Raw genomic sequence first — 23,305 nt, 5'->3', positions numbered from 1 at the left:
CAGCTACCGATAACAGCTGTTTTTCATCCACATTATTCCTAGGAAGCATAAATTAATGACTTGAAATAAGTATCTAATAAAAACTAAAAATTAAAGAAGTGGCCTGTGCTCACACCTGTGTAGTCTTATTTTTTTTATTAATTTTTAAGAATTATTATTATTAAATGCTGTTTCCTTTGTTGGAATACAGATCAGCCTGGTGGTAGGGCTTGTCTTGTTTGCCTTAACATCATGTTTTGTGTCTTACAGCTATCACTCCGAGACAAATATTGTGCGGTACATGAAGAGATTAGAAAACAAAGATATTTCTCTCGTTCACAGCATGATTCCTTTGGTGGGTATTTGCCAACAAGAGAAAAAAATAAAGTTACATGCACACATAGATCATTCTGAAAGTAATGCCTCCTATTTATTTCCATGGAAATTACAACAAATACAAGAGCACAATAACACTGTTCGATAGAGTAAATTTGCAGCTACAAAATACTAATTTTTAGTGTAGGCACCACCACTAGCTATTCACTTATGCCAGTGATGAGTAAGAGCCTGCATGCTGTGCTTGTAAAAATCTGCACCAGTGGAGGTGACTCACTGTTGCTGTTGCCCCTGCTGAAACTCAGTACCCACCACCTCACATCCACTGTTGGTCTCCAGAAGCGTTCAGCAAATGTCAATGAATGTCAGTGGGTGTAATCTTTTCAACCTGAGGAAGTCAGTGACACACCTTCACTTCATCTGCACTTCCATGTCAATCATCATTCTGTCAGAGTGCCCCTCTGCTGCCCTCTGTTGCAACAACAAAATATAACAGGATGTTGGTGGGAAAGTTCAACCTTGACTGCCTTACAACTATCTGCCTCTGACACTGTGAGCCAACATAATAAATAGGAAGCATTACTCTCAGAGCAGATCTCTTAATATATACTAATAAATGGTTTTCCATTTTTAGGGGTCCTGTACAATGAAGCTCAATAGTTCAGCTGAACTTGCGGTAAGTTGCAATAACAGTGTCTTACCTGCAATCCACGTTATGCAGCCAGTGTCAATGAAAACACATTACAAGTACAGAGTGGCATTGGTCTAGGTCTCCATATACGGGGGGAGGAGGAGGTTCAGAATAAGCTAATGGGATTGACTCTGTCTTTTACTATGAAAAAGCTTCAAGAAGTTCAGGAGTGCAGCAAAAGCAGGAAGGTGGCTTTGAAGGCTTAATTTGGAAAAATATATATATATATGTATTTGTAATATATATAATACATATATATGTATTTGGAATTGGGTGTTACATTCATGTTCCCTCACATGGTGTTGCTGTAGCTAACTTCTAGCTGTTTCACAAATCTTACAGTAAAACCTAATTCTTGCCTTTTGACTATTTGCTGCTCCTTAGGGGAGCACTCCTTGTCCTCAGGTAAGGAGTTGGAGTTTCCCTCTATCTTCGTTTCTTTACAGCTGGTATCAGCTTAGCTAGCATTGGGTACTGAATGCTCTTTGATTTTTTGCTCTCTCTCCTTGTTGCTACTTGCTTGCTAGGTTTCTTTTCTCCCCTTTCTCTCAGTCATTTCTGTACCTTGTTCCTTCTTTTATTTTTGTCTTTTATATTAAAATTGAAATTAACAGAAGTTTATGAAGCAGATTGTTAGGCACTGTTCCTTGAGTCATCTCTTTTTGCCCTGTGATCTCAGCTGCACATAAGCACAAGTAACTAAAAGGAAGCGAGGATTTTAAACATCTCCTGAATATTAAAAAATGTTTTTGAGAATCATCCTTCACAGAGGCTGGGAACTTACGTTGACATGCAAGAAACGTTTGGTCTTTATTTGAGCAAGGGCAGCTTATCTTCTTTAGAGAATTTAACAACAAAACAGAGTTGTCTTCAGAATTTTTTTTTACAGCACTTGAGGATTTTGTTTGTTTGTTTTTTTAAGCCGATTTCATGGAAAGAATTTGCCAGCATCCACCCTTTTGTGCCTTTGGATCAAGCTCAGGGGTATCAGCAGCTTTTTAAGGATTTAGAGAAGGACCTGTGTGAGATTACTGGCTATGACAAAATCTCCTTCCAACCGAACAGGTAGGAATTTTTTTTCTAAACATTTGCTCCTTCACATGGACTCCAAAAACTTATTCATGAGGAAAATGTGTAAGACAAAACTGGCAGAAAGCTCCTGCAGAGTGGTAGTCCATTCTGGTTCATGTTTTTTCTTACCAGCCTTTGTTCTTCTCTTGCAGTGGAGCCCAAGGAGAGTACGCAGGTTTGGCTGCAATCAAAGCTTATTTAAATGCAAAAGGAGAACGCCATAGAAGTGTAAGTGTCAACTCTTGTCTGGGGAAGAACTGGGAGTGGGAAGTGGAGATGGGAGATTTGGTTTGGAAGTTAGGGCTCACCCATGACTAGGTTCAGTGTCCTTGTCTCTGACAAGCCTTTTGTTATTCATTGCTTTCCTCACAGATCATGTGTACTGTATTAAAAGTATTAATTCACTGTATAAGCAGTGGTAGTGAGGAGAAGTTTTATCAGTGGTCTGGATCCATTTTGAGTCTGTCTGGGATGGGGTTGGCTTTGTTCACAGCAGGCCATATGGTGCTGTGCTCTGCATATGTAGCTGGTAAAGCACTAATGGTAACCATTTTTTTTGTCTACTGCATGCAGAGTGTCAGGCTTCTCTTTCCCATTCTGCCCTGCACCCCATCCTCAAGTGAGTAGGCTGGGTGGGCAAGAAGCTGGGAGGTGACACAGCCAGAACAGCTGACTGAGACTGAACTAACCATAGGGGTATTCCATGCCATGTAATGTCATACTCCACAAACAAAGCTCAGGAAAAGAAGGGTGAAAGGGACAAGTTCATGGTTACGGAATTTATTTTTCCAAACAACCATTAAACATGCTGAGGCCCTGCTTTCCAGGAGGTGACTAAATACGTGCCTGCTAATGGGAAGTAGTGAAGGAATTCCACTTCTTGGTTTGGCTGTGCACACAGCTTTTGTTTTCCCTATTTAAATTATCATTATCTCAGTCCATTTATCTTCTCACCTTACCTCTATTTTCTCCTTGTCCCACGGGAGAGGGGAATGAGTGAGCAGCTGTGTGGGTGTTTGACTGTTGGCCAGGCCAACCCACCACTGTCCTTTTTGGTGTCCAACGTGGAGCTAAGGTAATTACAGTTTTGATCTGAGCATGCCAATCTGTTTATTGGAAGGCTCCCTATTCTGGTCACAGAGCTTGTTGCTTTATTGTGTATCTGAGCTCAGGGCTTTTAAATGGCTGCTTTCAGACCTTGCAGTTTGCTATGCTGCCTATCACTTCATTTTGCTGTGACCGGGAACATTCTGATAAAAGCAATGGCCATGTGTCTGGGCTGACATATGTCCCTGGAATGACGCTGTCCTGTTCTGTGTGGGCTACCTTGTGGAGACGAGGATTACTCCTCGCTTTTCTCCTCAGCTGTTGATCTGTCCAGCTTTCTTGCATGAGCTCTTGAGTTTTTTGTACATCCTTACATCAGATGTTTGATTTTATTATTTAACATCTTTGACTTGTTACTGTGTGTGTGGAACCTGTTTTGGTGCTGGCATAAGAGTGAAGAACTTCTTGTTGAGGTGACAGAAAAATGTGCCCCCAAGAAGTTGAACCCTGTGAGTCAGGGGATGGGAGGATTTGGGGCTTGTACCTGGTGCTGCTGACACCTCTGATAACTTGGTATTGTATGCCCAAATGAGCTTGTGGTCCCAGCTCCCAGCAGCTCATATTGTTTTGTGCCTATCCAGCCTCCATGTAGTTCTGTCAGAGCAACATGGTAGGCAGGCCATGGCATCTGACAGCACCACATTTGAGACAAGGACCCATTCACAGGAATCACCTATATCAAGGCTCATCCAGTTCTTGACTATTTAAACTGCTTCAAATAAGTTTCTATAAAATATGTGAAATAGCCTTTCTTCTCAAGCTCCACAAGGTTCTGGATGAGTAATGGAAAACAGTTTTCAATCTTATAATCTTCAGTTGGTAATGCTAGAGTCAGAAGTCTTAATTTTTATTCTCTTCAGTACTATTTACCTAAAACTTTGACCTCAAGGAATCACTTCTGAGTTATACCATTGAAGCCTGATAAAAGAGAGTTCTTGTAAACCTGAGTGGTGATACAGCTGTAGGTAACCCCAAAGACTAGTTCTTGCTAGACACCATGTTTAATAGTTTTTTTTAGTTCTAACTCTATTTTAAAGAGAAAACACCTAGAGATTAACTGTGCAGGTACAGCTGTTGCCTGCAGAATTTATTCAACCTTTGTGGTGATGCTTTTGTTTAACTGTAACTAACTGATGGTTCTGTTTTCTCTGTTTCACACTGGATGGCTACTATGTATGCGATGCAAAGAAAGCCTTGTATAGACATTTAAAGTTAAAGTAGTAGTGAAAAGGGAAAGATTGAATGGCAGGGCTCCTGCTGGTAGGCAGCTTGATCTCTGTTCTAGACGCATGAAGAGGCAACAGAAGAAGGTCTGAAGTGTTTAAGGTTAAAGTCACTGCTATGAGACTTCACTACTACTACAGTGTTCAATACATGACACTATAGCATCACTACTTTCTATGAATTAGCATCTGTCCTTGTAAATGTCAAGTTCAGATCTGTTTCATTTCACACCCATTTCTTTCCATACATTGACCATATTATAGAAAGTAGGGGTGTTCTCACTGGCTTCTTCTGCAAAACATACATAGTGTGTACTAAGAGATTAGTTGGGTTTTTTTGTTCGTTTGTTTTTTATTGTTTTGCTTTCTTATTTGTTTTGCAATTTAGGAAAGTAAACTGAAGCAGCTGATCAAGCTTCTTGCAGTCAGCCTCGTTTGGATCTGCTGCCCTCTTCTGGAAAAAAGACCAACAAACTTACATTCAATTACAGCTCACAGCATTTGTTTGCTTTGTAGTCTAATCAGTAACTTCTGAATCCTGCAGCTGCAGATACAACGCAGCAGGACTGGGTAGCACTTAACATTACCATTTAAAATTACCATGAACGTGTCACAGTGGATGTGTCACCAGTGGAGCCATGATCTTTGTATTTCTTTCAGCACAGCTGCACAGTGAAACACTGTTATTTCAGTGCAAAAAGAGCGAATATCCATCTGCTGAGACTGAGCGCTTAGTAGCTTGAAATAGCTTTTGAAGTAATCAGCATTTGTCTTAGCATCTCCATAGAGCATGAGATAGAGGTCACAATGCAGTTTTTCATGAAATCATCCAAACAAACAAACAAAAAACCCAACCAACAACCTTGCTGTTAGTTATTTAATACAGCAAATTTTGAGTAACTTAATGAGCTTTGTTAAATTAATCTTCTCAAGGGAATCATAAGAGACAAATATTTTAATATAGCCACTTAATAGAAGCAAAGAACTTCTTAAAAAAAAAAAAAAAAAAAAGGTATATTTATTGACTTTAGAATGGATGGAGTTCCTAATAAGTGTCTGGGAACTCCAGATCCCTGTTTCCTAATTGTCACTGATAAGAGCCAGTATTTACATAAGTAGAAGCCCTTCCTTTTCTCTTTGTCTCTCTCTCTCTCTTTTTTTTTTTTTTAACTGAGCTGTATAGAGGCTGTAAGTAACTTCCTGAAACTTGTTAGTTATAATAAAAGAAATGGCAATAGAATAGAGAAGGAAATGCTTAAGTCAGTTGGGATGTAGCGGAAGGTTAGAATCAGGTAGTTTTTCCTGTCAGGTCACTATACTCAGCACCAGACTGGAAAATAAATAAATAAATAAATAAATAAAAAGTCTCTGAAATAATGTTCTGGAAACACAGTCCTAAATATGATTTATAGAACAAAGAAAAATGTTTTCCTAATGGGTATTTTGATGCTTCTGCCTGATTTCTCCAAAGAAAACTAAGTTTCAGTGTTTGATGCAAGTAGTAGTTTACCAGTAAACATTTCCTTTGTCTCCCTTTTAAGAACTGTGATAATGAATTTGTGCTGAGTATGAACCATAATATTCAAAGACTTGTATAACTGGCTGTACTATAAAGCTTGCTTCTTTTTCCTTCCAAGGTTTGCCTTATTCCTAGATCTGCTCATGGTACAAATCCAGCAAGTGCACAAATGGCAGGAATGAAGATTCAGCCAATTGAAGTGGACAAAAATGGGAGCATTGATATCTCCCATTTAAAAGCAATGGTGAGTATTTTATCAGCTTTAATGTTCAAGGCAGGAGCACTCCTTCTCAACAGGTAATAGTTTTGGCAGACAAATTGGATACTCATTTGAGGGAAAATAGGGCATAAAATAGTGAATATGTACTTGAAAAGAATAAGTATTTCTTTCATTTCTTCTCATTCAGATACAAGCCATGTGACTTATGAGATTTCATTTAATTTGAGGATCTTTTGTGCAGGAGTGGCTAAGTGAGTCTCAGCGGGCTCTTTTACAGCAAAACTTTCCCATCTGCATTTAGTATTTGAAATGAAAGGAGCATGTTTGTGAGGCTGCGACCTTTCAGACTGCACTGTAGCCTTCACTTAGTTAAATTCAAGACTACCTCTGCTGGGGAGGGTGTTGCTAGGCAACTTTTTTCACTTTTTTGAGTAGATTTGCTGCAGGTGAGTCCTGGGAATTCAAGGGATTAGCAGGACACATTTCTAAAAATACATATTTGAGCAGCTTTTTATGATAGTAATAGATCTGTACTGCTGAAAGCAAAGGTATAACCTGTGGATGACGTTACCTTGAAGAGTGCTTCACTCCTGGTTTGTTTAAAGGTCTCAGAAGTATCTGCTTTTTGTCTTCTCATACCACGCTTCTGCAATTTAAAGTTCTGATCTATCAAGAAAACACTCTTTCTGCACAGCATTCTGCTGGTAAATACGAGAGCTGGTATTTTTTCTTACTGTAAGTGACTTAGGCTGATAGTCTCACTTCTCATGTGTAAAACACTTGATGACATAAGCTGAGTAGAGGTCTTGTCTTGAAGGAGCTTTGTGAGCCTCAGTGACCTTTTCCTCTGTCTCCTCCCTGCCTCCAGGTGGACAAGCACAAAGAGAACTTGGCAGCCATCATGATCACGTACCCTTCTACCAATGGTGTGTTTGAAGAGGAGATTGCAGATGTGTGCGATCTAATTCACAAACATGGAGGCCAGGTTTACCTGGATGGAGCAAATATGAATGCCCAGGTATATGGTCTCCTAGGCAGATATAATACAATTGAGTCTGTAGTTTCTCTGGGAAAAAAAGTATCCTGGCAGTATTCAGTTCAGACTATAACTTCATTACAAGATGGTGCAGGGCTCAGGGGAGGTGGTGAGGATTCCTTGAATAGTATTAGGAGTTAGTTGCTGGTATAGCTTTTGTTTATGTAAGTTTGCTTTGAAATACCAGATGATCACTGTGGTCCTTTTCAACCCAGGCCATTCTATGATTCAATGAAAATGACTTAGCTTGCCTAATCTTTGTCAGAGGCATTCTTTAAACATGAATGAGAATTCCTAAAGCAAAAAACTCACAGCGTTTGCATCAGTACTTGATTGTGATGTATCATGTTAAAGGAAAATGGGAAAATGTGTAACATCTCTTACAGTGTAATTTTCTTGAGGGTAGTAAAAGGTCTTTCAGTGCCAGGAGATCAGTTCACATGTAAGTATTCACTTCACAGGTGGGTCTGTGTCGTCCTGGAGATTATGGCTCTGATGTCTCTCACTTAAACCTTCATAAAACCTTTTGCATTCCCCATGGAGGAGGAGGACCTGGAATGGGACCAATTGGAGTGTAAATATATTTTAATAAGTTTTTTTAAGGAATTTGTTTTAAGGAAAATAAATTCAGATAGCAAACAAACAAAATCCCTTAATGAATCCTGATTGATAGTTCCCTTACGTATTGAGCTATTCATGTGAGAAGTATATTGCTGTTTGTAAACTTTTGTCTTTCTCCTGGATGATCATATCATAGAATCATGTGCTAATTTGTTGAGTGATGAGGCTCACAGATATTTGCAAACCCTGACTGCATGTTGGCCCTTAGTATGTATGGCAGATCCTGCTCAGCAGTCTGGTTTTTGAATAAGTACAAAACTCATCTGTGGGCTTTGAGGACTAATATTGTATACAGTCCACCGAAATGGTAGATGAAAATCTTGATTCTAGTCTAATCTAGTCTACAGACTAGTTTTATTGTTAAAAATTATATCTTGTTCCTTTAAAATATTATTTTGATTTGGATAGCTGCATGAGTATCTTCTGATGGTCTGTAAAATGAATGCCATCCTACATTGCCACCAATTAGGCTACTACATTTTCTGCTGAAGAAGACATTGACCAGACCTCCTAGTGGACTGTGTTTGGAAGGAATGTGAAGAGAATCTACTGCTGAAAATGTTCAGGAATGGTAACACAGCAACACATATTTAAGTTCTAAAGTCAATCTTTTTATTTTAGGAAGAAACATTTGGCTCCCTACTTGCCTACCCATCCTGTCATCAAAATTCAGACGGATAAGGATGCTTGTCCTTTGGGTACTGTCAGTGCTGCACCTTGGGGTTCCAGTGCCATACTGCCCATTTCCTGGGTGTATATCAAGGTTTGTAGACTTTTTTTTTAAGGCGTATCAGCTGAAGGGCTGTTTCTCTTTCAGCAAACCTGAGTACCACTATCACTGAAATCACATAGACAGTTTAAGTGCAGTACTTCACATGCTGTTTGCACAGACTGCAGTGCACCCATGGCATAGCCAGAAATTTTAAAAATCCTTTGAATCTCCTTGTTTTCAAGTAGAAATGCCTATTGCCATCTGTTACAATTATTAATATGGCAGGATGACAGTAGTGTTGTACCTATACAGCCTGCTTCATTCTTTTGACTCTTGTCAGTAATAATTCTTGAGACAAGTGGACTTGTGGACAAGAGAGCACAATCAGGCTGCTGTTAGGCTTGTCCCTCTGCTGTCTCTGATATTAAATTTTTATTTAAAAACTAGTTGGAAACTACTTATTTTCCCAGTTGTCCCATCTAAAGAGAGAACTGCAAGGGCTGCTTTGGCATTCTCCCTGTCAGCCTAACTCAAAGTCAAACACTAATTCCAGCCCTTTCCTCTGGCAGTGCCTTACCAGAGAATTAAGTATGCAATTGTATTCAATTGACTCTAATCTTTTTTAATGCACAGTTTCATCTGTGATATGACACCAAAGCAATGTCTGTTCAGGCAGCAGAGTCCGCTTTTCAGGCAGCTCTGTGGGTGCTCTTTGCCTGAAGATGCAGGCAGTGGCAGGGGCACAGGCAGAGATAGAAGCCACTTGAAGAAATTCATCAGTTCTGCTCTCTTCATTTCAAAGCTGCTCCATTTCTGGAGTTGAGTTATTCACCTGTTTACTTTCCACACATACTCTTAGGCACACAGCATTCTAACAAGCCACATCTTTCATGTGCTTTCCTGTGAGTCCAGTGTGGAAACCTGCAGTAGCAGTGTGCTGCTGTAAATGAGCCACATGTGTTCCCACTCTGTCATATTTGTTGGGATAAGCACATGCTTATCTTGCTTGAGAATGTTTTTATGTCTGTTTCTTCATGTTGTTCCTCTTTCAGACAATGGGCACATGCTTATCTTGCTTGAGAATGTTTTTATGTCTGTTTCTTCATGTTGTTCCTCTTTCAGACAATGGGAGCAAAAGGTCTTAAACATGCTTCTGAGATTGCTATATTAAATGCAAACTACATGGCAAAGAGGCTAGAGAAGCACTACAAAATCCTTTTCAGAGGAGTAAGAGGCAAGTAGTGGGCAATTTGATTTCCTCTACAAAGCTTTTTTCAAAATGTTTTATGTAAAAGTTGGCTTGCAGTATGGCTCTTACGTAATGCTATGTGGCAGCTGAATCTCAGTCTTCTCCTGGTTCCGTACGCAAGGAGAGGAATAGCCTGCTACAGTTTCTGTGGAGGTACCACAGTGGGAACAGAGAAATAGCTGGAGGCAGAAGTAAAAATGCTTTTTTTTTGTAGTTAGATAAAATGATGGCAGCAGATGGAGTAAACCTTGGAAAATCCAACTGTTCTCCTTGAAGTCTAATAGTAAATTAATGACGCATTAGAAAAAAAAGAAGCAACAATGTCAGGCCTCCAAACCTGTCCTAACCTCTCTATATCCCACATAACAATGTAAGAACTTTTCATCATAAACTTTCCCTTAAACACAGTCCTCTGAGAAAAAAAAATAAAAAAAATTCTATCCTCATTTTGTTTCCCTATTCTGTTTTATAAGGAGGATGAGAATCTCTTTGACAATGGGAAACACCAGCTACATTTCAGTTCCCTGATGCAACTCTTCTGTCCTGTAAGAGTAGGGAATAAGAGAGGACACAATTACCTGTCTGTTACACTAGACCATCATAACTATAATAAAATGCAGTTTTGCTTGTTAAAGCCCAATGGCACCAGAGAAAACCTGAGTACAGTTTGTATGCAGTTGAAAATACGTTTATTGAATTTAAGAGTACAAACTGACTAAACCTGCAGGTTGCATTTTAGGAGAATATATAATTTCCTCACGGAAGTAAATAAAATTTTGAAATTTTGAAGGATTCACTAAAGAAATGGAACATAGTTCTTCAGAATCATGGCTTGAGATAACTTTGGTCTTTAGCCTATCTGTAACAACAGATTTGAGCTTTTCTCTGATGTAATGTTAAATCAGTTTTCTTATATGTGGCTAATTTGAAAAAGTCCGTGATCCAAATGATGTTGGGCTACAGACAAATCCATTTACTTTTCACAGAGCTTACCAATGATATGAGCTATTTTGACTACCCTCTCCTAAACATCTTGGAAAACGAGGCCTCTTAAAGTGGTCTTGGAGGACCAGTGTTCAAATGCTGGGTTGTGTAGCTTTTACCTGGTAATTTCTCTGGATAGAGAATTTGACAAAGCAAATATTTTTTAATTTGTTTTTTTATCATATTCTACACAAAACCAATGAGGATAGACTGCTCAATGGATTGCGTTATTCTCCCAACAAGTAAACCACATTGTTTTCCTTACAGGTTACGTAGCCCATGAATTTATTTTGGATACAAGACCTTTCAAAAAAACAGCAAATGTTGAAGCTGTGGATCTTGCTAAGCGACTTCAGGATTATGGTTAGTCAAATGTCTTTTAAACGGCAGCCTAAATAAGAAATTCACAAATCTTTTCTAAACGGTTCCCAAAACATTCTAGTCTCGTGCTTATGGATGATGAATCTGCCTTGATCATCTCATCATTTTTCCACATGCTCATTAAGCTCATTAGAGAGCTTTTGTATCCATGAAGTTGTTATAACTACTGAAGAATCTGCTGCTACTTCCCCGCCTTTGTAAACTGCCCTCCCAATTTACAATTACATGACTGGTTGGGCACTCCAAGGCTGTTTTTGGTACACTTGTTCTGAAGAATGTTATCTGCAGCCTGAAGGCTGTGTTTAGCAGCAGTACAGGAAAAAAAAATGGTAACAAACAACCTTCTATTCTTTTCTTCATCTCCTACTGCACAAATCTGTATTCATCTTGCATTGGCATATTATAGGAGGGTGTAGGGACCAAACACTGAAATCAGCAGCAGGGAATGGAAATAAATCTGAATGGTGGGGCTGTTCAGCCCGGAGAAGAGAAAGCTTTGAGGTGAACGAATAACAGCCTTTCGGTATGTAAAGGGGAGCTGCAGGAAGGAAGGGACAGACTCTTTAGGAGGGACTGTGGTGACAGAATAAGGGGAAATGGTTTCAAGCATAAAGAGGGTACATTTAGGTTGGATATAAGGAAAAAGTCTTTTACAATGAGAGTGTGAGGCACTGGAACAAGTTGCCCAGAGATGTGCTTGCTGCCCCATCCCTGGAGACTTTGAAGGCCAGACTGAACCAGGCCCTGGGCAATCTGATCTAGCTGTGGACATCCCTGTTCATTGTAGGGGAGTTAGACTACATGACCTTTAATGATCCCTTCCAACTATAATGAACCTATGATTCTACAGGCCAGTCAGTCTCACGTCTGTGCCTGAAACAACCATGGAGCATTTCTTCCTGAAGGCCCTATTAAGACACATGGAAAATAAAGATGAGGTTCACGAAGGGCAAGTCATGCCTGACAAACTTAGTGGCCTTTTATAATGGGGTTACAACATCAGTGGATAAAGGAAGAGCTACTGATGTCATCTACCTGGACTTGTGTAAAATGTTTGACATTGTCCTGCATACCATCCTAGTTGCCAAATGGAGAAAGATGGATTTGGTGGATGGACCACTCGCTGGATAAAGAATTGGCTGGATGGTTGCACTCTGAGTGTTGTGATCAATGACTCAATGTCCAAGTGGAGACTGGAGATGAGTGGCATTCCTTGGGGATCAGTGCTGGGATCATCTTTGTAGTGGGCATATGCACAGTGGGATCGAGTTGTCAGCAAGTTTGCAGGCGCCACGAAGCTGAGTGGTGCAGTTGACATGCCAGAAGAAAGGGATGCTATCCAGAGGGATCTGGACGGGCGTGAGAGGTGGGCCCATTCCAACCTCATGAAGTTTAAGTTTGGAGGCAGGAGCAGCTCCTCTACAAGACAGGCTGAGAGAGCTGGAGCTCTTCAGCCTGGAGAAGAGAAGGCTCCGAAGAGACCTTGTAGTGGCCTTCCAGTACCTAAGGCTAGGGAGGGACTTTTTATAAGGGCATGTAGGGACAGTGTGAGAGGAAATGGTTTTAAACTGGAAGAGGGTAGATTTAGACTAGATATCAGGGAGAAACTGTTTACTGTGAGAGCGATGAGACACTGGAACAGGTTGCAGAGAGAGGCTGTGGATACCCCCTCCCTGGTAGCACTGAAGACAGGCTGGATGCGGCTTTGAGCAACCTGGTCCAGTGGGAGGTGTCCCTGCCTACTGCAGGGGAATTGGAACTAAATGATCTTAAGGGTCCCCTCCAACACAAAATATTCTGTGATACTATTGAAAAATAATGTATTGAGCTAAAAACTAATAGAGCAAAAAGTGCAGATTTTAAGATCATTTCATTATTGGTGTGTAACTTTAAACCCTCTTGTAAATAACACAATAAAATTGTCTTTTGATTTAGAAGAACTAAGATACTTTAAAATCTGTCTGTACGCTACCAATCCATGCGTTTGCTCCTGTAAAGATTAAAGAAAGGACTGAATTTTGAGTCCATTGCTAGCTGGTGCATGTGTTGGCTTATGACCCGTTGTCAGTGACTGATTCTGTTTTCAGGTTTTCATGCTCCAACCATGTCCTGGCCAGTGGCAGGGACTCTCATGATTGAACCAACAGAGTCTGAAGACAAGGCAGAGCTGGACAGGTTTTGTGATGCAATGATCAGTATTCGACAGGAAATTGCTGAAATAGAGGAGGGCAGGATGGATGCCCAGGTTAACCCTCTGAAGGTAAGATGACAAGTAAGAGCAAGTTGCCAGCTCCAGCTTAACTCTTGAGACTTACTTGAGCCCATTTGAGCCCCTTTTCTGGTCTTTCAGTACTCCAGAAAATAGCTGTGTGGCAGTGAAGTAGCACGGGATGACAGATTAACGTCTTGAAATTCTTTAGAAACCTTGAAAGTTCTCAAAACCTGGAATTCTGACTTTTTAAAGTAAAAGCTCAAACTTTGCAGACACAGTAGAGAAAGTTACTGAAGGAAGCATATGATCTCTAGTTTTGGAGACCATCTTAAATTAGTGAAGGAGTGGTGCTTACTTATTTATTTGATTTAAGAAAGGAAGTGAAATGACCTTAAAGCTAACAGTTAAATGAAGACCACATGAGTTACGTAAGCAACTATGGCACAATACTGCTACAGGCTCAAGTTCTGGTTAACTGTTGTGAGGCTGCATTGAATCTTTAAATACTGAGGGAAAGTAGTGAAAAGCTGGAAGCACATTCACATCTCGGGTGATGTTGGACAAAATGGAATGAATCTAGATACTGGCTGGCTTCCTGTTTTAGATCCACTCCTTTTTTTTTTTTTCCCCTGAGATATATTGTGTCTCAAGGAGATACCAGACAGTAATCTGAATTATTTTTATGTAATAATGTGAATCTTAAGGAAGATTCTCACTGATATGTTCAATTGAATCCAGTAATTTCATGTCATACACGCCTTTCTGCTTGCAGATGTCACCACATACTCTGAACTGTGTCACTTCTTCAAAGTGGGATCGCCCTTATTCCCGAGAAGTGGCAGCATTCCCACTGGTGAGTAAACGATGGAATGTTAGTGATGTGGTAATGTATGAATTTGCTTTCTGCCTTGTGGTTTTCTGGTTTATTGCAGAAGAACTAGTCTGGTAGGAATAAACACTTCAAAGAAATTGTTGCCATTACACTGTTTGTGTGAGCTCTACAGCAGTTCTATAAGTTTTCTTTTTCAAGACAAGAAAAAAGATCTTTTAAAAAATCTCTAGACACGAAGGAAACGTGAACTTGGATTTGTAATGTCAGCACTTGGATATTCATTATTCTTGGTGGAAGCGAGTTACAGCTCGAGTCCCTTCAATTCAGACGTTGCACCAGAGCCTCTGAAAACAGAGACCACATTTAATGTTCAGCACTCTGCTATGAGGAGCTTAGAGGAGGGTTTGATGAGATGGAAAAGCAGCATGGGGTGGCAGACACCAATACGAGTCAGCTACAGAGGACAGACTGGGGTGCAATGTATCTGATTTCTTGAAAGCACTGTGTAAAACTTTTTCCACAACCTTATTAGTTAGCTAAATGCATGTAACTTTTGTCACCTGAAACTGAACTGCACCTACTTTACCTCTGCATTATTGCCATGTACTGTTTCAAAGAAGAATAATTTAACTGCACTTAGGAAGTTTACCACGTTATTATATATATTTTTTAATATAAATTATTACTGCATTGAACAGCGCAGATCTTGATAGTCTTTCACTTTTCTTTCATTTCTGTCCATTAGCCACTAATTCAAGAGATCACAGTTTTTGTTTATTTCATGACTGCTTCTTTGCAAGCTCAGGTCAGAGGATAGAGATGCACTTTTTTGAGAATCTAAATTTTCCTTTAACTAACTGCCATTTTTGTTATACATACTTGTTATGGGATTGAAATGCAGGAGATTTGATTTCACACTCCAACGTTGGTTGTTCTTGAAACTTCAGGTGTCTGTTAGATTTACACAGTTGCTTAGTACAACAATTAAGATAATGTCTTTTTTTATTTCTGCATTTAGCCTTTTGTGAAGCCTGAAAGCAAGTTTTGGCCCACAATTGCTCGCATTGATGACATATATGGAGACCAACATCTGGTTTGTACCTGCCCACCAATGGAAGCCTATGAATCTCCCTTCTCTGAGCAGAAGAGAGCTTCTTCATAACACTGTTTCCAGCTTGAGTTTCTGAGTCAATCAGGATGGCCTTTTCCTCCCAGACCTGATAGGGGATTTATATACTGTGTATATTTTGGATAATCACCACATTCGTTAATTGAATCACCACTCAGTCAAAATGTAAATACAATCAGTATAGTAGGTGTGAACAAAACATGTTTGTTCCACAGCAGCTGACGTTGAAGTTGCCTCGATTCAGCATTTTCTCTGCTTTGTGCTAAAGCTTTAACTGTTAACTCCCAGTTTGTGATGTGGTATACAAAATACGGTTACAGAAATTAGAGAAGGTGCAGATGTGTAAAGCTATAGTAATAAATATTAACCGGAGGACTAATTGTTTATATTTTGTAAAAACAGATGAAGTAGATTGTTTAATTTACTTCATGTACTACTGGTCGCATTGCTAATATTAATATTTTGTGCTGTTTTTTATCTACCAATGTTAGTATTCTAATAAAGTTGGACAGAATTTAAGTATCATATCCTTTTGAATTTTAACTCTTAAGCTGGTTTTGTATGAACTGAGGCTTCTGAGATTGAAGTTCTGATTTGTCAGAACTGCCACAGCAGTAACAGATTCTACATGAAGCAAAATGCTGGCAGAGATTGAGATAAATCTGTCATTTTCAATGATTAGTTTTACTGAGTGGTAACAAACTTACCTTCTGTCTGTACCACATCACTTCTTCCTTGTAGTTCCCATGTAATCTTCTCCTCTTATTCCTGAGAAAACGTGAGACAACTTCTCTAGTACACTGTGCTTAGTTTGAGTTAAATCTTGTCTAACAAAGTATTCTCCTTACATCACTTCTCAAATATCTTGTTCTGGATTTTGGTTTTGGTGTACTTAGCTTGCTTTGCTTTGTAAGTCTTACACTCTGTGTAAACATTATTCAAAACTTGAGCTCCAGCCATCCATGATTACTGATGGTGCACTCTGTAACCAGTATCCTGTGGGTATGCACAATGCCATATTCAATTAAGTAGCATGAACTAAATGTTAAAGAACGTCATCTTCTAATCTGTTCCAAGTCATATTTTATGAAACCTAGCTCTCTAGTTACACTGACAGACAGTGCACTTGACACCAAAGAAGTGCATCCTGGCTTGTGTTAGGAATTGTGTGGTGAGCAGGACTAGGGAAGTAATCCTGCATTTTTAACTCAGCACTGGTGAGGCCTCACCTCGAGTACTGTGTTCAGTTTTGGGCACTTCACTACAGAAGGATATTGAGGTGCTGGAGCCGGTCCAAAGAAGGGCAGTAAGGCTTGTGAAGGGCTTGGAGAATATGCCCTACGAGACTGAAGTAACTAAGGCTGTTTAGTCTGGGGAAAAGGAGGCTGAGGGGAGACTTTACTCTTTCAATATCTGACAGGTGCTTACAGCAAGAGTGGGATTGATCTCTTCTCACTAGTGACATGACAAGGCAAAATGGCCTCAAGTTGCACCAGGGTAAATTTAGGTTGGCTATCAGGAAACACTTCTTTACAGAAAGGGTTGTTAAGCAATGGAATAGGCTCCCCAGGGAGGTAGCTGAGTCACCATCCCTGGATGTGTTTAAATCTGTATGGATGTGGTGCTCAGGGACTTGACTTAGCAGAGGGTTGTTAGTTAGGGTAGCATGGTTAGGTTGTAGTTGGACTTAATGATCTTGAAGGTCTCTTCCAACCTGAGCGGTTCTATGATTTGGAGTAATGTAGGAGTTGGTCTGTGCAGGTTGAGTTGTGTTTGACTCAAGTGGTCTCCCAAGCAATGACAGCCTCATATGGCCATGTGAAGCAGGATTTGGTGAATCAGGAAGCAGGTAACACCCAAGAAAGCTCTACAACCAGGAACTACACAACCTCTTCATGAAGGTGTACACGCAGTCATTAGCAGGGGTTCTCGCTGAAGGGACACAAACAAGGATAGTGCTAACAGCAGCACCTCAAGTACTGCACTTCTGGGTCTCTTCTGTTCTGGCTTTGCAACCTTTACATTACTTTCCAAAGGACTTTCATGTGGAATTAGTTAACCAGAAAAACTGAACAACAGATGATAGGAATGGCTTCCATTAAAGGAAGAATGGGCCAGGTTGATCTGCACATAGGTCCCAAAACATCTATGTATGGAGAGAAAATTAGAATTTTCTAATGTAGAATCTATTACTGAAAAGATATTCTTCAGGCTACTGATGTAACACTGGGGAATGGGGAGAGATATGAAACACCAAAACAGTGCCATAAGCACCACTTGCAGTGTGAGGAAGGGACAGGCATTCTGACCTACCAAGCTAACTCCACAAAGCCTTCCCTTTACCAACTACTTTGGTAAAAAGGCACTTTCATGGTGCCAGATGGTGTCTGATAAAGGGATTACAATTTTTTTTTTTTACACATTTGTATCAAGTGATGAAATCCCCGCTGTTGTCTTTCAACTGACAAATCTTAGCTGATGGTAAATTAGCAGTAAAATCAATAACAATGAAGTAATTAATAGAAGTCAGAAATAACCACATTTCCTAGAAGACAACATTTACTAATTGTTCTGCATTAAAAATAAGTTTTTATAAGATAAACCTTGGAAACATAAATCCGAACTACTCATTTGAAAATAACCATTCACATAACAAATACTAAAAATGCTACCAACATTCATGTTAGGCTGGGGTATGAATTAAAAATCAAGTGTTCTATGCACACTTGTAAGAGATTTCTCTCTCCAAATTGTGCATAGCTACTACACATATAATCCTCAATTGGTAAAAGCTATTGAACAGAATAAAAGCATCTTTGCTTGCTGCAAAAATGCATACCATCCTTACAGAGGTTGAATTACATCTGTTTCCCCATAAAATGCTGAGTTACCACTTCGTAAAACACAGAATTCAACAGGATGTAAGACTGTTTATAGCTCTTATAAAGCATATGCTTAATACTAATTCACCTACTGAACAAAGAATCTTCATTCTAATAAGCACAGAAAAAGCCAAACTGCTCAACAACACCTGTGCACTTGATATTTGTTACATTATGAGAGATACTACCAACATTTGGTATGCTAATGGCCTCCTGAGGAGAAATGGGGGTAGGGTAAGGAGAGAGAGAAGTTCATTGGAATGATGTGAGTAGGCCACTAAACTGACTTTGGCCACGAAAAAGCCAAACAGCACCAACATCTGAGTGAGTGGTTAGTTACGAATGACTAGAGGGCAGTACCCAACTGCACCAGGCTGCGGGCAGAGCGGCCTTACTGCTCTCTGGCACATGAAGTGCAATCCAGCACCAGCCTTCCTTCAGGCAGATGCTCAGCAGAGACCAGAGCAGCTCTATGACAGCTGCTACTGTACAGAGTATAGATGTTGGGTTGTTCTTTTCTTAACATTTTTTTTTTTTAAATCAATAATAAATGAAAGGAATGTAAAGCTTAGAGAAAAAGCAACCCACCTAAAGAAAGTATGTAGCAATCTGGAAAAAAAAAAATCTGCTATAAAAATATAATTTACATAAGAGGATAATAGTGAAAACAGAATTAGCGATTTTTCAGAATCATAAAATATTTAATAAGGTATATTTAGGGGGGATATATTGTATATAAAATTTCAGATCACAATATGAAGCGATTTGAACCCTCTCCGAGCTAGCACTGCCTTCAATGCTGTGTAGATGTATTGCCACTGATACAAGACCTACTAAAAGCATACAGTTTAACTAATACAGAAGTGGCAGTTCTTCATATGAAATATTTTTTACACAACTAGAGTGTCTTGAATACCCTCTTTAAGTGCAAAAAACACAGATCACTTTACACTAATGTAGCAACAATGCATTCATATTGTTCTCATTAGTCATTAGTAGTCAACTTGCATAAGATACAAGAAAAGCACAATGAAGCTCACAAAAATAGACTAAAAATCAGCCTGTTCTTGCAAAAAAATACAGCATAATGGAAGAAAAAGACAAAAAAGGATTATGCACTGCACACCACATAATTTGCTGTTCTTTAATCCAGCTGGCTTAAGTGCTGTTTCTGTTTTTTGCTGTTTTTGTGGTTTTTTTTTTTTTTTAATTGTTTTGTTTTTTTCTTTCTTTCTTATTTTTTTGTAAATCAAACCACACGGACCAGGCACAACTATTATTCAGGAGGCAGTGTGTAGCTAAAAATTCGCTAACTTTTTGTCATCCCCATAATTTATTTTCCTCTGTCCTGAGGTAGTTACAAAAAAAAAAAAAAAAAATCATAAATCAAGCATCAGCTAGGTCAGTGGGAGCTGAAGCTTTTCATTTTTCTCTTTAAAAACTATTCATTAACTGGCCCAAACTACCCTTGATGTTAAAAGACAGCCGAGAATTAAGAGATCTCACTACACCAAAAAGATGGCTATGAGGGGAAGAGGGTGAGCTGCTTCAAAATGTGACAACATATTGAGTCCCATCAAGCTGGCTGGTCCACTGTTGAATTTCCCACGTTTATTCTCCTTAACTGTCTATAAAGTCACTGGGAGGAATTCAGAAGGATCTGAGCACATCATCGTCCTTTACTGTAACCAGGGAAGAACTGGTCCAACAGGGTCTGCAGTATCTTGTTAGGAACCATAGTGTAGCTCTTCCCCAGGTCGTAGCGGCAGGCAGGGCAGGTGAAGACCTCAGCTCTGAAGGAGCGCTGTAAACAGCTCTAGGAAAGATAAAAGAGAGGAGTGAATTGTGGGAACTTTCTTTTATACTGACAGCTTCATCAGCCAAAACTAAGGAGTTACTAAAAGCTAAAGACGCAATTTTTTGTACTTCCAGAAAAAAGAGGAAGTAATTACCAAGCCCCTTGGGGCACAACTTTGCCTATGTGACTAAAGTGACCTAAGAAAAGAACTTTGAAACATGGAGCCTGGCAAGGATTAAAAGACAACCCTGCTGATATCCCCATTAATGTCTTCCTGTGAATCAGAGCCACAACTGCAGCTGTTTTCTAGCATCCCTGTTAGACAGCAACTGTACTCCGGACATTCCCATCAAGCTGAAGGTGAATGTATACACAGGTTGCAGTGCTGAAGACGGCCTCCATCCACCTCATCTGACAAAATTGAGTTACTCCTTAAAGATATATTCAGAGTGATACAGTAGTTTTTAATTAGCCCAAATAATTTTCTGTTATTTACTCTGCATCCTTTAAACAACTCTTGGTTAAAATGTTACACACTTTTACGATCTGTCTTTAATTCCTTAACTATTAATCTATCAACATCTGACTCCTGGGCTAAAAACAACTCCTAGCATACCTCCTCTGATCATAGTGGAATGACAGCAATGCTAAACCCAACTCATTGCGCCTGGGTTTATACTAAGCTCACTTCCACTCTTTATTACATAAAATTAAAACTACACAGCAATCACTGAAAGCAAACATGCAGCAAGTTACTGCCCAGAATTCTAGGCAATAATTATCATCTTTCTAAAATACATTTTGGCTCCAGTGTCTGGAGTCTCAGAGCCAAGAAGACAGCCCAGAGCACAACCAAGCTTGTTCTTACTTTACAGACGTTGTGGAGGCACTCCGTTGTCACTGGCTGGTAAACCAGCTCCTGGCAGCAGACACACATAAAGGATTGTTCCAGTTTCTTCAGAAAATTCTAATGTAGGGCAAAGGAATAAAGAAGACAAATCATTAAAAGGCATGCAAAAAAAAAAAAGTAGTATTTTTATTTTAATTATATATGTTATATATAAAACTATAGTGCCCAGCTTTGGTAATTACTATATACATTTAAAATCTTCATGAACTTTCATGTGAAATTCAACTCTTAGATCTAAGCTGAGGAAATGATAAAACTGATTTTGCCTCTGAAAATGTGTGAAATCTGTGGATTAACTCACAGGACTCTTGTGTAACCCTGCTGTTGTTCCCTTCCCAAACTCACTTAACAGTAAGTAAAAAGATTACAGAATTACTGTAAGTTGCTAAGCTTAATTTGTAAAATGGTTAGACATAGCTTCACTCTGCTTACACTGCAGCTCTTCTAGAGTAGTCTTCAAGACTCAGTCAACATTCAATTACCTTCCAGAGACAGTCAGCATCAAGTGTATATTGATAAGATACATAAAGGGTATTTTCACGCCCTCTGGTCCTGTTACCTGCATTTTGCTCACATTTACTAGAGCTCTACATACACCATCTTCCTTCTTCCTGCCAGAATAAAATTCTAGCTATTCAAATTTAATTAAAACAGTTGATAGTTTCCACCAAAAAGCTGTCATAGCAGCTACCCAATGTTTGCAGTGATTCCTATTGCCTTTAGTGGCAATCAAATGAAATCTTACCAAAACAATGGGTATGAATTTGTAGAAAAGTGACTTTTCAGTAACTCAATTGCTCTTAAATTACCATTTTCTCCTTTTTAAAACCATGCATCTCTACTGCTTATGAACAATTTTCAGCTGAAATTCTTTTCAATCATTACAGATACTGAATAGAAAACAGACAAAAGGTTCTAAATTTATAGTAAGTGGAAAAAAGCATTTCTCATGCTTTTTGGAAAAGAAGATCCCTACTGTGAAGGTGCCAAGCTAGTCATCAACAGCAAACCCTACAAGGAATTGGTACTAGATTGCTTTATCTATAATACTTTCTTCAAATCAAAGCTTTACAGATAAAAACAGTGCTAGAAGCAATCTGTATTCAGCAACCGTTCAACAAGCAAATTATGTCTTAAGAGAGACTAAAGTTTTCTCCTAGTACTTTTCTACAGAAAAGTAAAAAATAAAAAATCTAAGCATGCAGCAAACATACTGGTCCTTCCTTCAGAGAAGCAAGTACTTCATCCCACAGTTTCTGGTTCATACAATCTTCTCTAATCAGCCACTGCTGTTCTTGGGTCAGCTGAAAAGCTTCTCCTTTCCCTCCATCTCCCATTCTCATGGCTTTAGGTGTATTTGTAGGTTCCTCAATACCTGCTCAAGATGATGACCATCAAACACAGTAATATCTTTGTGTTAGTCTAAATTAATAAAGGGGAAGGCAAAGCCGATTCTAAAAGGGAATAAATGAACTACACCCATAAAATGTGTCAATCAAATGCCTACTCAAACTCTACTTCAGCTCAGCACTGCTTTGAGCTGCAAAGTTCATTTTTCTACTGAGCTTAAAGAAAAAAAGCCTTACAAATACTACATAAAATCTTAGGATCCCTAGGCTGCTACTTTATTACAGAATATGCACTACAATTTACATTAGTATTCCAAATAACTTCATGCTTCTGCGAGGCTTTCATGCTATTGGCTCAAAGAACACAACATGACAGACTCCACTGCTGAAAGCTAAAAAATAAGAAGAAATACCATCATCAATTGTTCTTTTCTGGTTTCCATTACTCTGGCTGGTTGGCTCCTGTTTCACAGTTTGCTTTTTAACCTTATCTTTCTTCTCCTTACTAGCCATGGCTTCCAAATAACCTTCTGGATACTAAAATAAAAAGCACAGATTTAAAACAAAACCTACTGGCAAACACAAATCCCCAAGTATGAACAAGACTAATTTCTAAAAGACGCTAAAACCATATGACAGCATACTGAAATAATTAAAAAGTAGTTTTTAAAATCCTACATGATGGAAAAAAGTTTTAAAGTAGTGTCTGTTTTCCAGAAAATTTAGCCAAGCTAAAAGATCTAATCTAGACTGAACTGTATTCAAAGGAAACTGACAATTAAACCTATGCCCTTTCTAATGGTGTACGTTAAGAAGTGTAGCCAGCAGACTGAAATAGTTTATCCTCCCCCTCTGTTCTGCCCCGGCAAGGTCAGGACAGAACTGCGTCCAGTCCCACGCTCTTTAGCTCAAGGCAGTCAGGGTACTTCTAGAGAAAGTCTAGTTGAAGGCCACAGAGATGTTGAGGGGACTGGAGCTCCCTTGTGAGGAAAGGCTGAGCAACCTGGGACTTCAGCCTGGAGAAGAGAAGGTCGAGGGAGGTATTTTAACCATGCTTATGAGTA

General features: G+C 39.2%; 2 protein-coding genes across 2 annotated transcripts in view; one reads left to right on the top strand and one right to left on the bottom strand.

Moving 5' to 3' along the window:
* The window catches only part of GLDC (glycine decarboxylase), a 37,499-nt gene extending 21,522 nt beyond the window's left edge, over positions 1-15,977 (top strand). The window contains exons 13-25 of the mRNA XM_085212592.1: positions 250-334; positions 950-991; positions 1,929-2,071; positions 2,230-2,305; positions 6,045-6,170; positions 7,015-7,164; positions 7,644-7,756; positions 8,425-8,566; positions 9,638-9,749; positions 11,016-11,111; positions 13,217-13,389; positions 14,114-14,194; positions 15,192-15,977. Coding sequence (XP_085068718.1) covers positions 250-334; positions 950-991; positions 1,929-2,071; positions 2,230-2,305; positions 6,045-6,170; positions 7,015-7,164; positions 7,644-7,756; positions 8,425-8,566; positions 9,638-9,749; positions 11,016-11,111; positions 13,217-13,389; positions 14,114-14,194; positions 15,192-15,335 — 1,483 coding nt within the window. The 3' untranslated portion in view covers positions 15,336-15,977. The remainder of the gene's footprint in view (positions 1-249; positions 335-949; positions 992-1,928; positions 2,072-2,229; positions 2,306-6,044; positions 6,171-7,014; positions 7,165-7,643; positions 7,757-8,424; positions 8,567-9,637; positions 9,750-11,015; positions 11,112-13,216; positions 13,390-14,113; positions 14,195-15,191) is intronic.
* A 1,866-nt stretch (positions 15,978-17,843) lies between these two features.
* The window catches only part of UHRF2 (ubiquitin like with PHD and ring finger domains 2), an 80,698-nt gene continuing 75,236 nt past the window's right edge, over positions 17,844-23,305 (bottom strand). The window contains exons 13-16 of the mRNA XM_085212593.1: positions 22,655-22,778; positions 22,107-22,267; positions 20,851-20,949; positions 17,844-20,000 (exon numbers count right to left, since the gene is read on the bottom strand). Of these exons, the coding sequence (XP_085068719.1) occupies positions 19,854-20,000; positions 20,851-20,949; positions 22,107-22,267; positions 22,655-22,778 (531 nt within the window). The 3' untranslated portion in view covers positions 17,844-19,853. The remainder of the gene's footprint in view (positions 20,001-20,850; positions 20,950-22,106; positions 22,268-22,654; positions 22,779-23,305) is intronic.

This window comes from Meleagris gallopavo, chromosome Z (assembly GCF_905368555.1).
Source record: "Meleagris gallopavo chromosome Z, MGAL_WU_HG_1.1, whole genome shotgun sequence".
Classification (NCBI taxonomy): Eukaryota; Metazoa; Chordata; class Aves; order Galliformes; family Phasianidae; genus Meleagris; species Meleagris gallopavo.
Note: the sequence above shows the minus strand (reverse complement) of the source record. Positions and strands in the feature narration are given on the sequence as shown.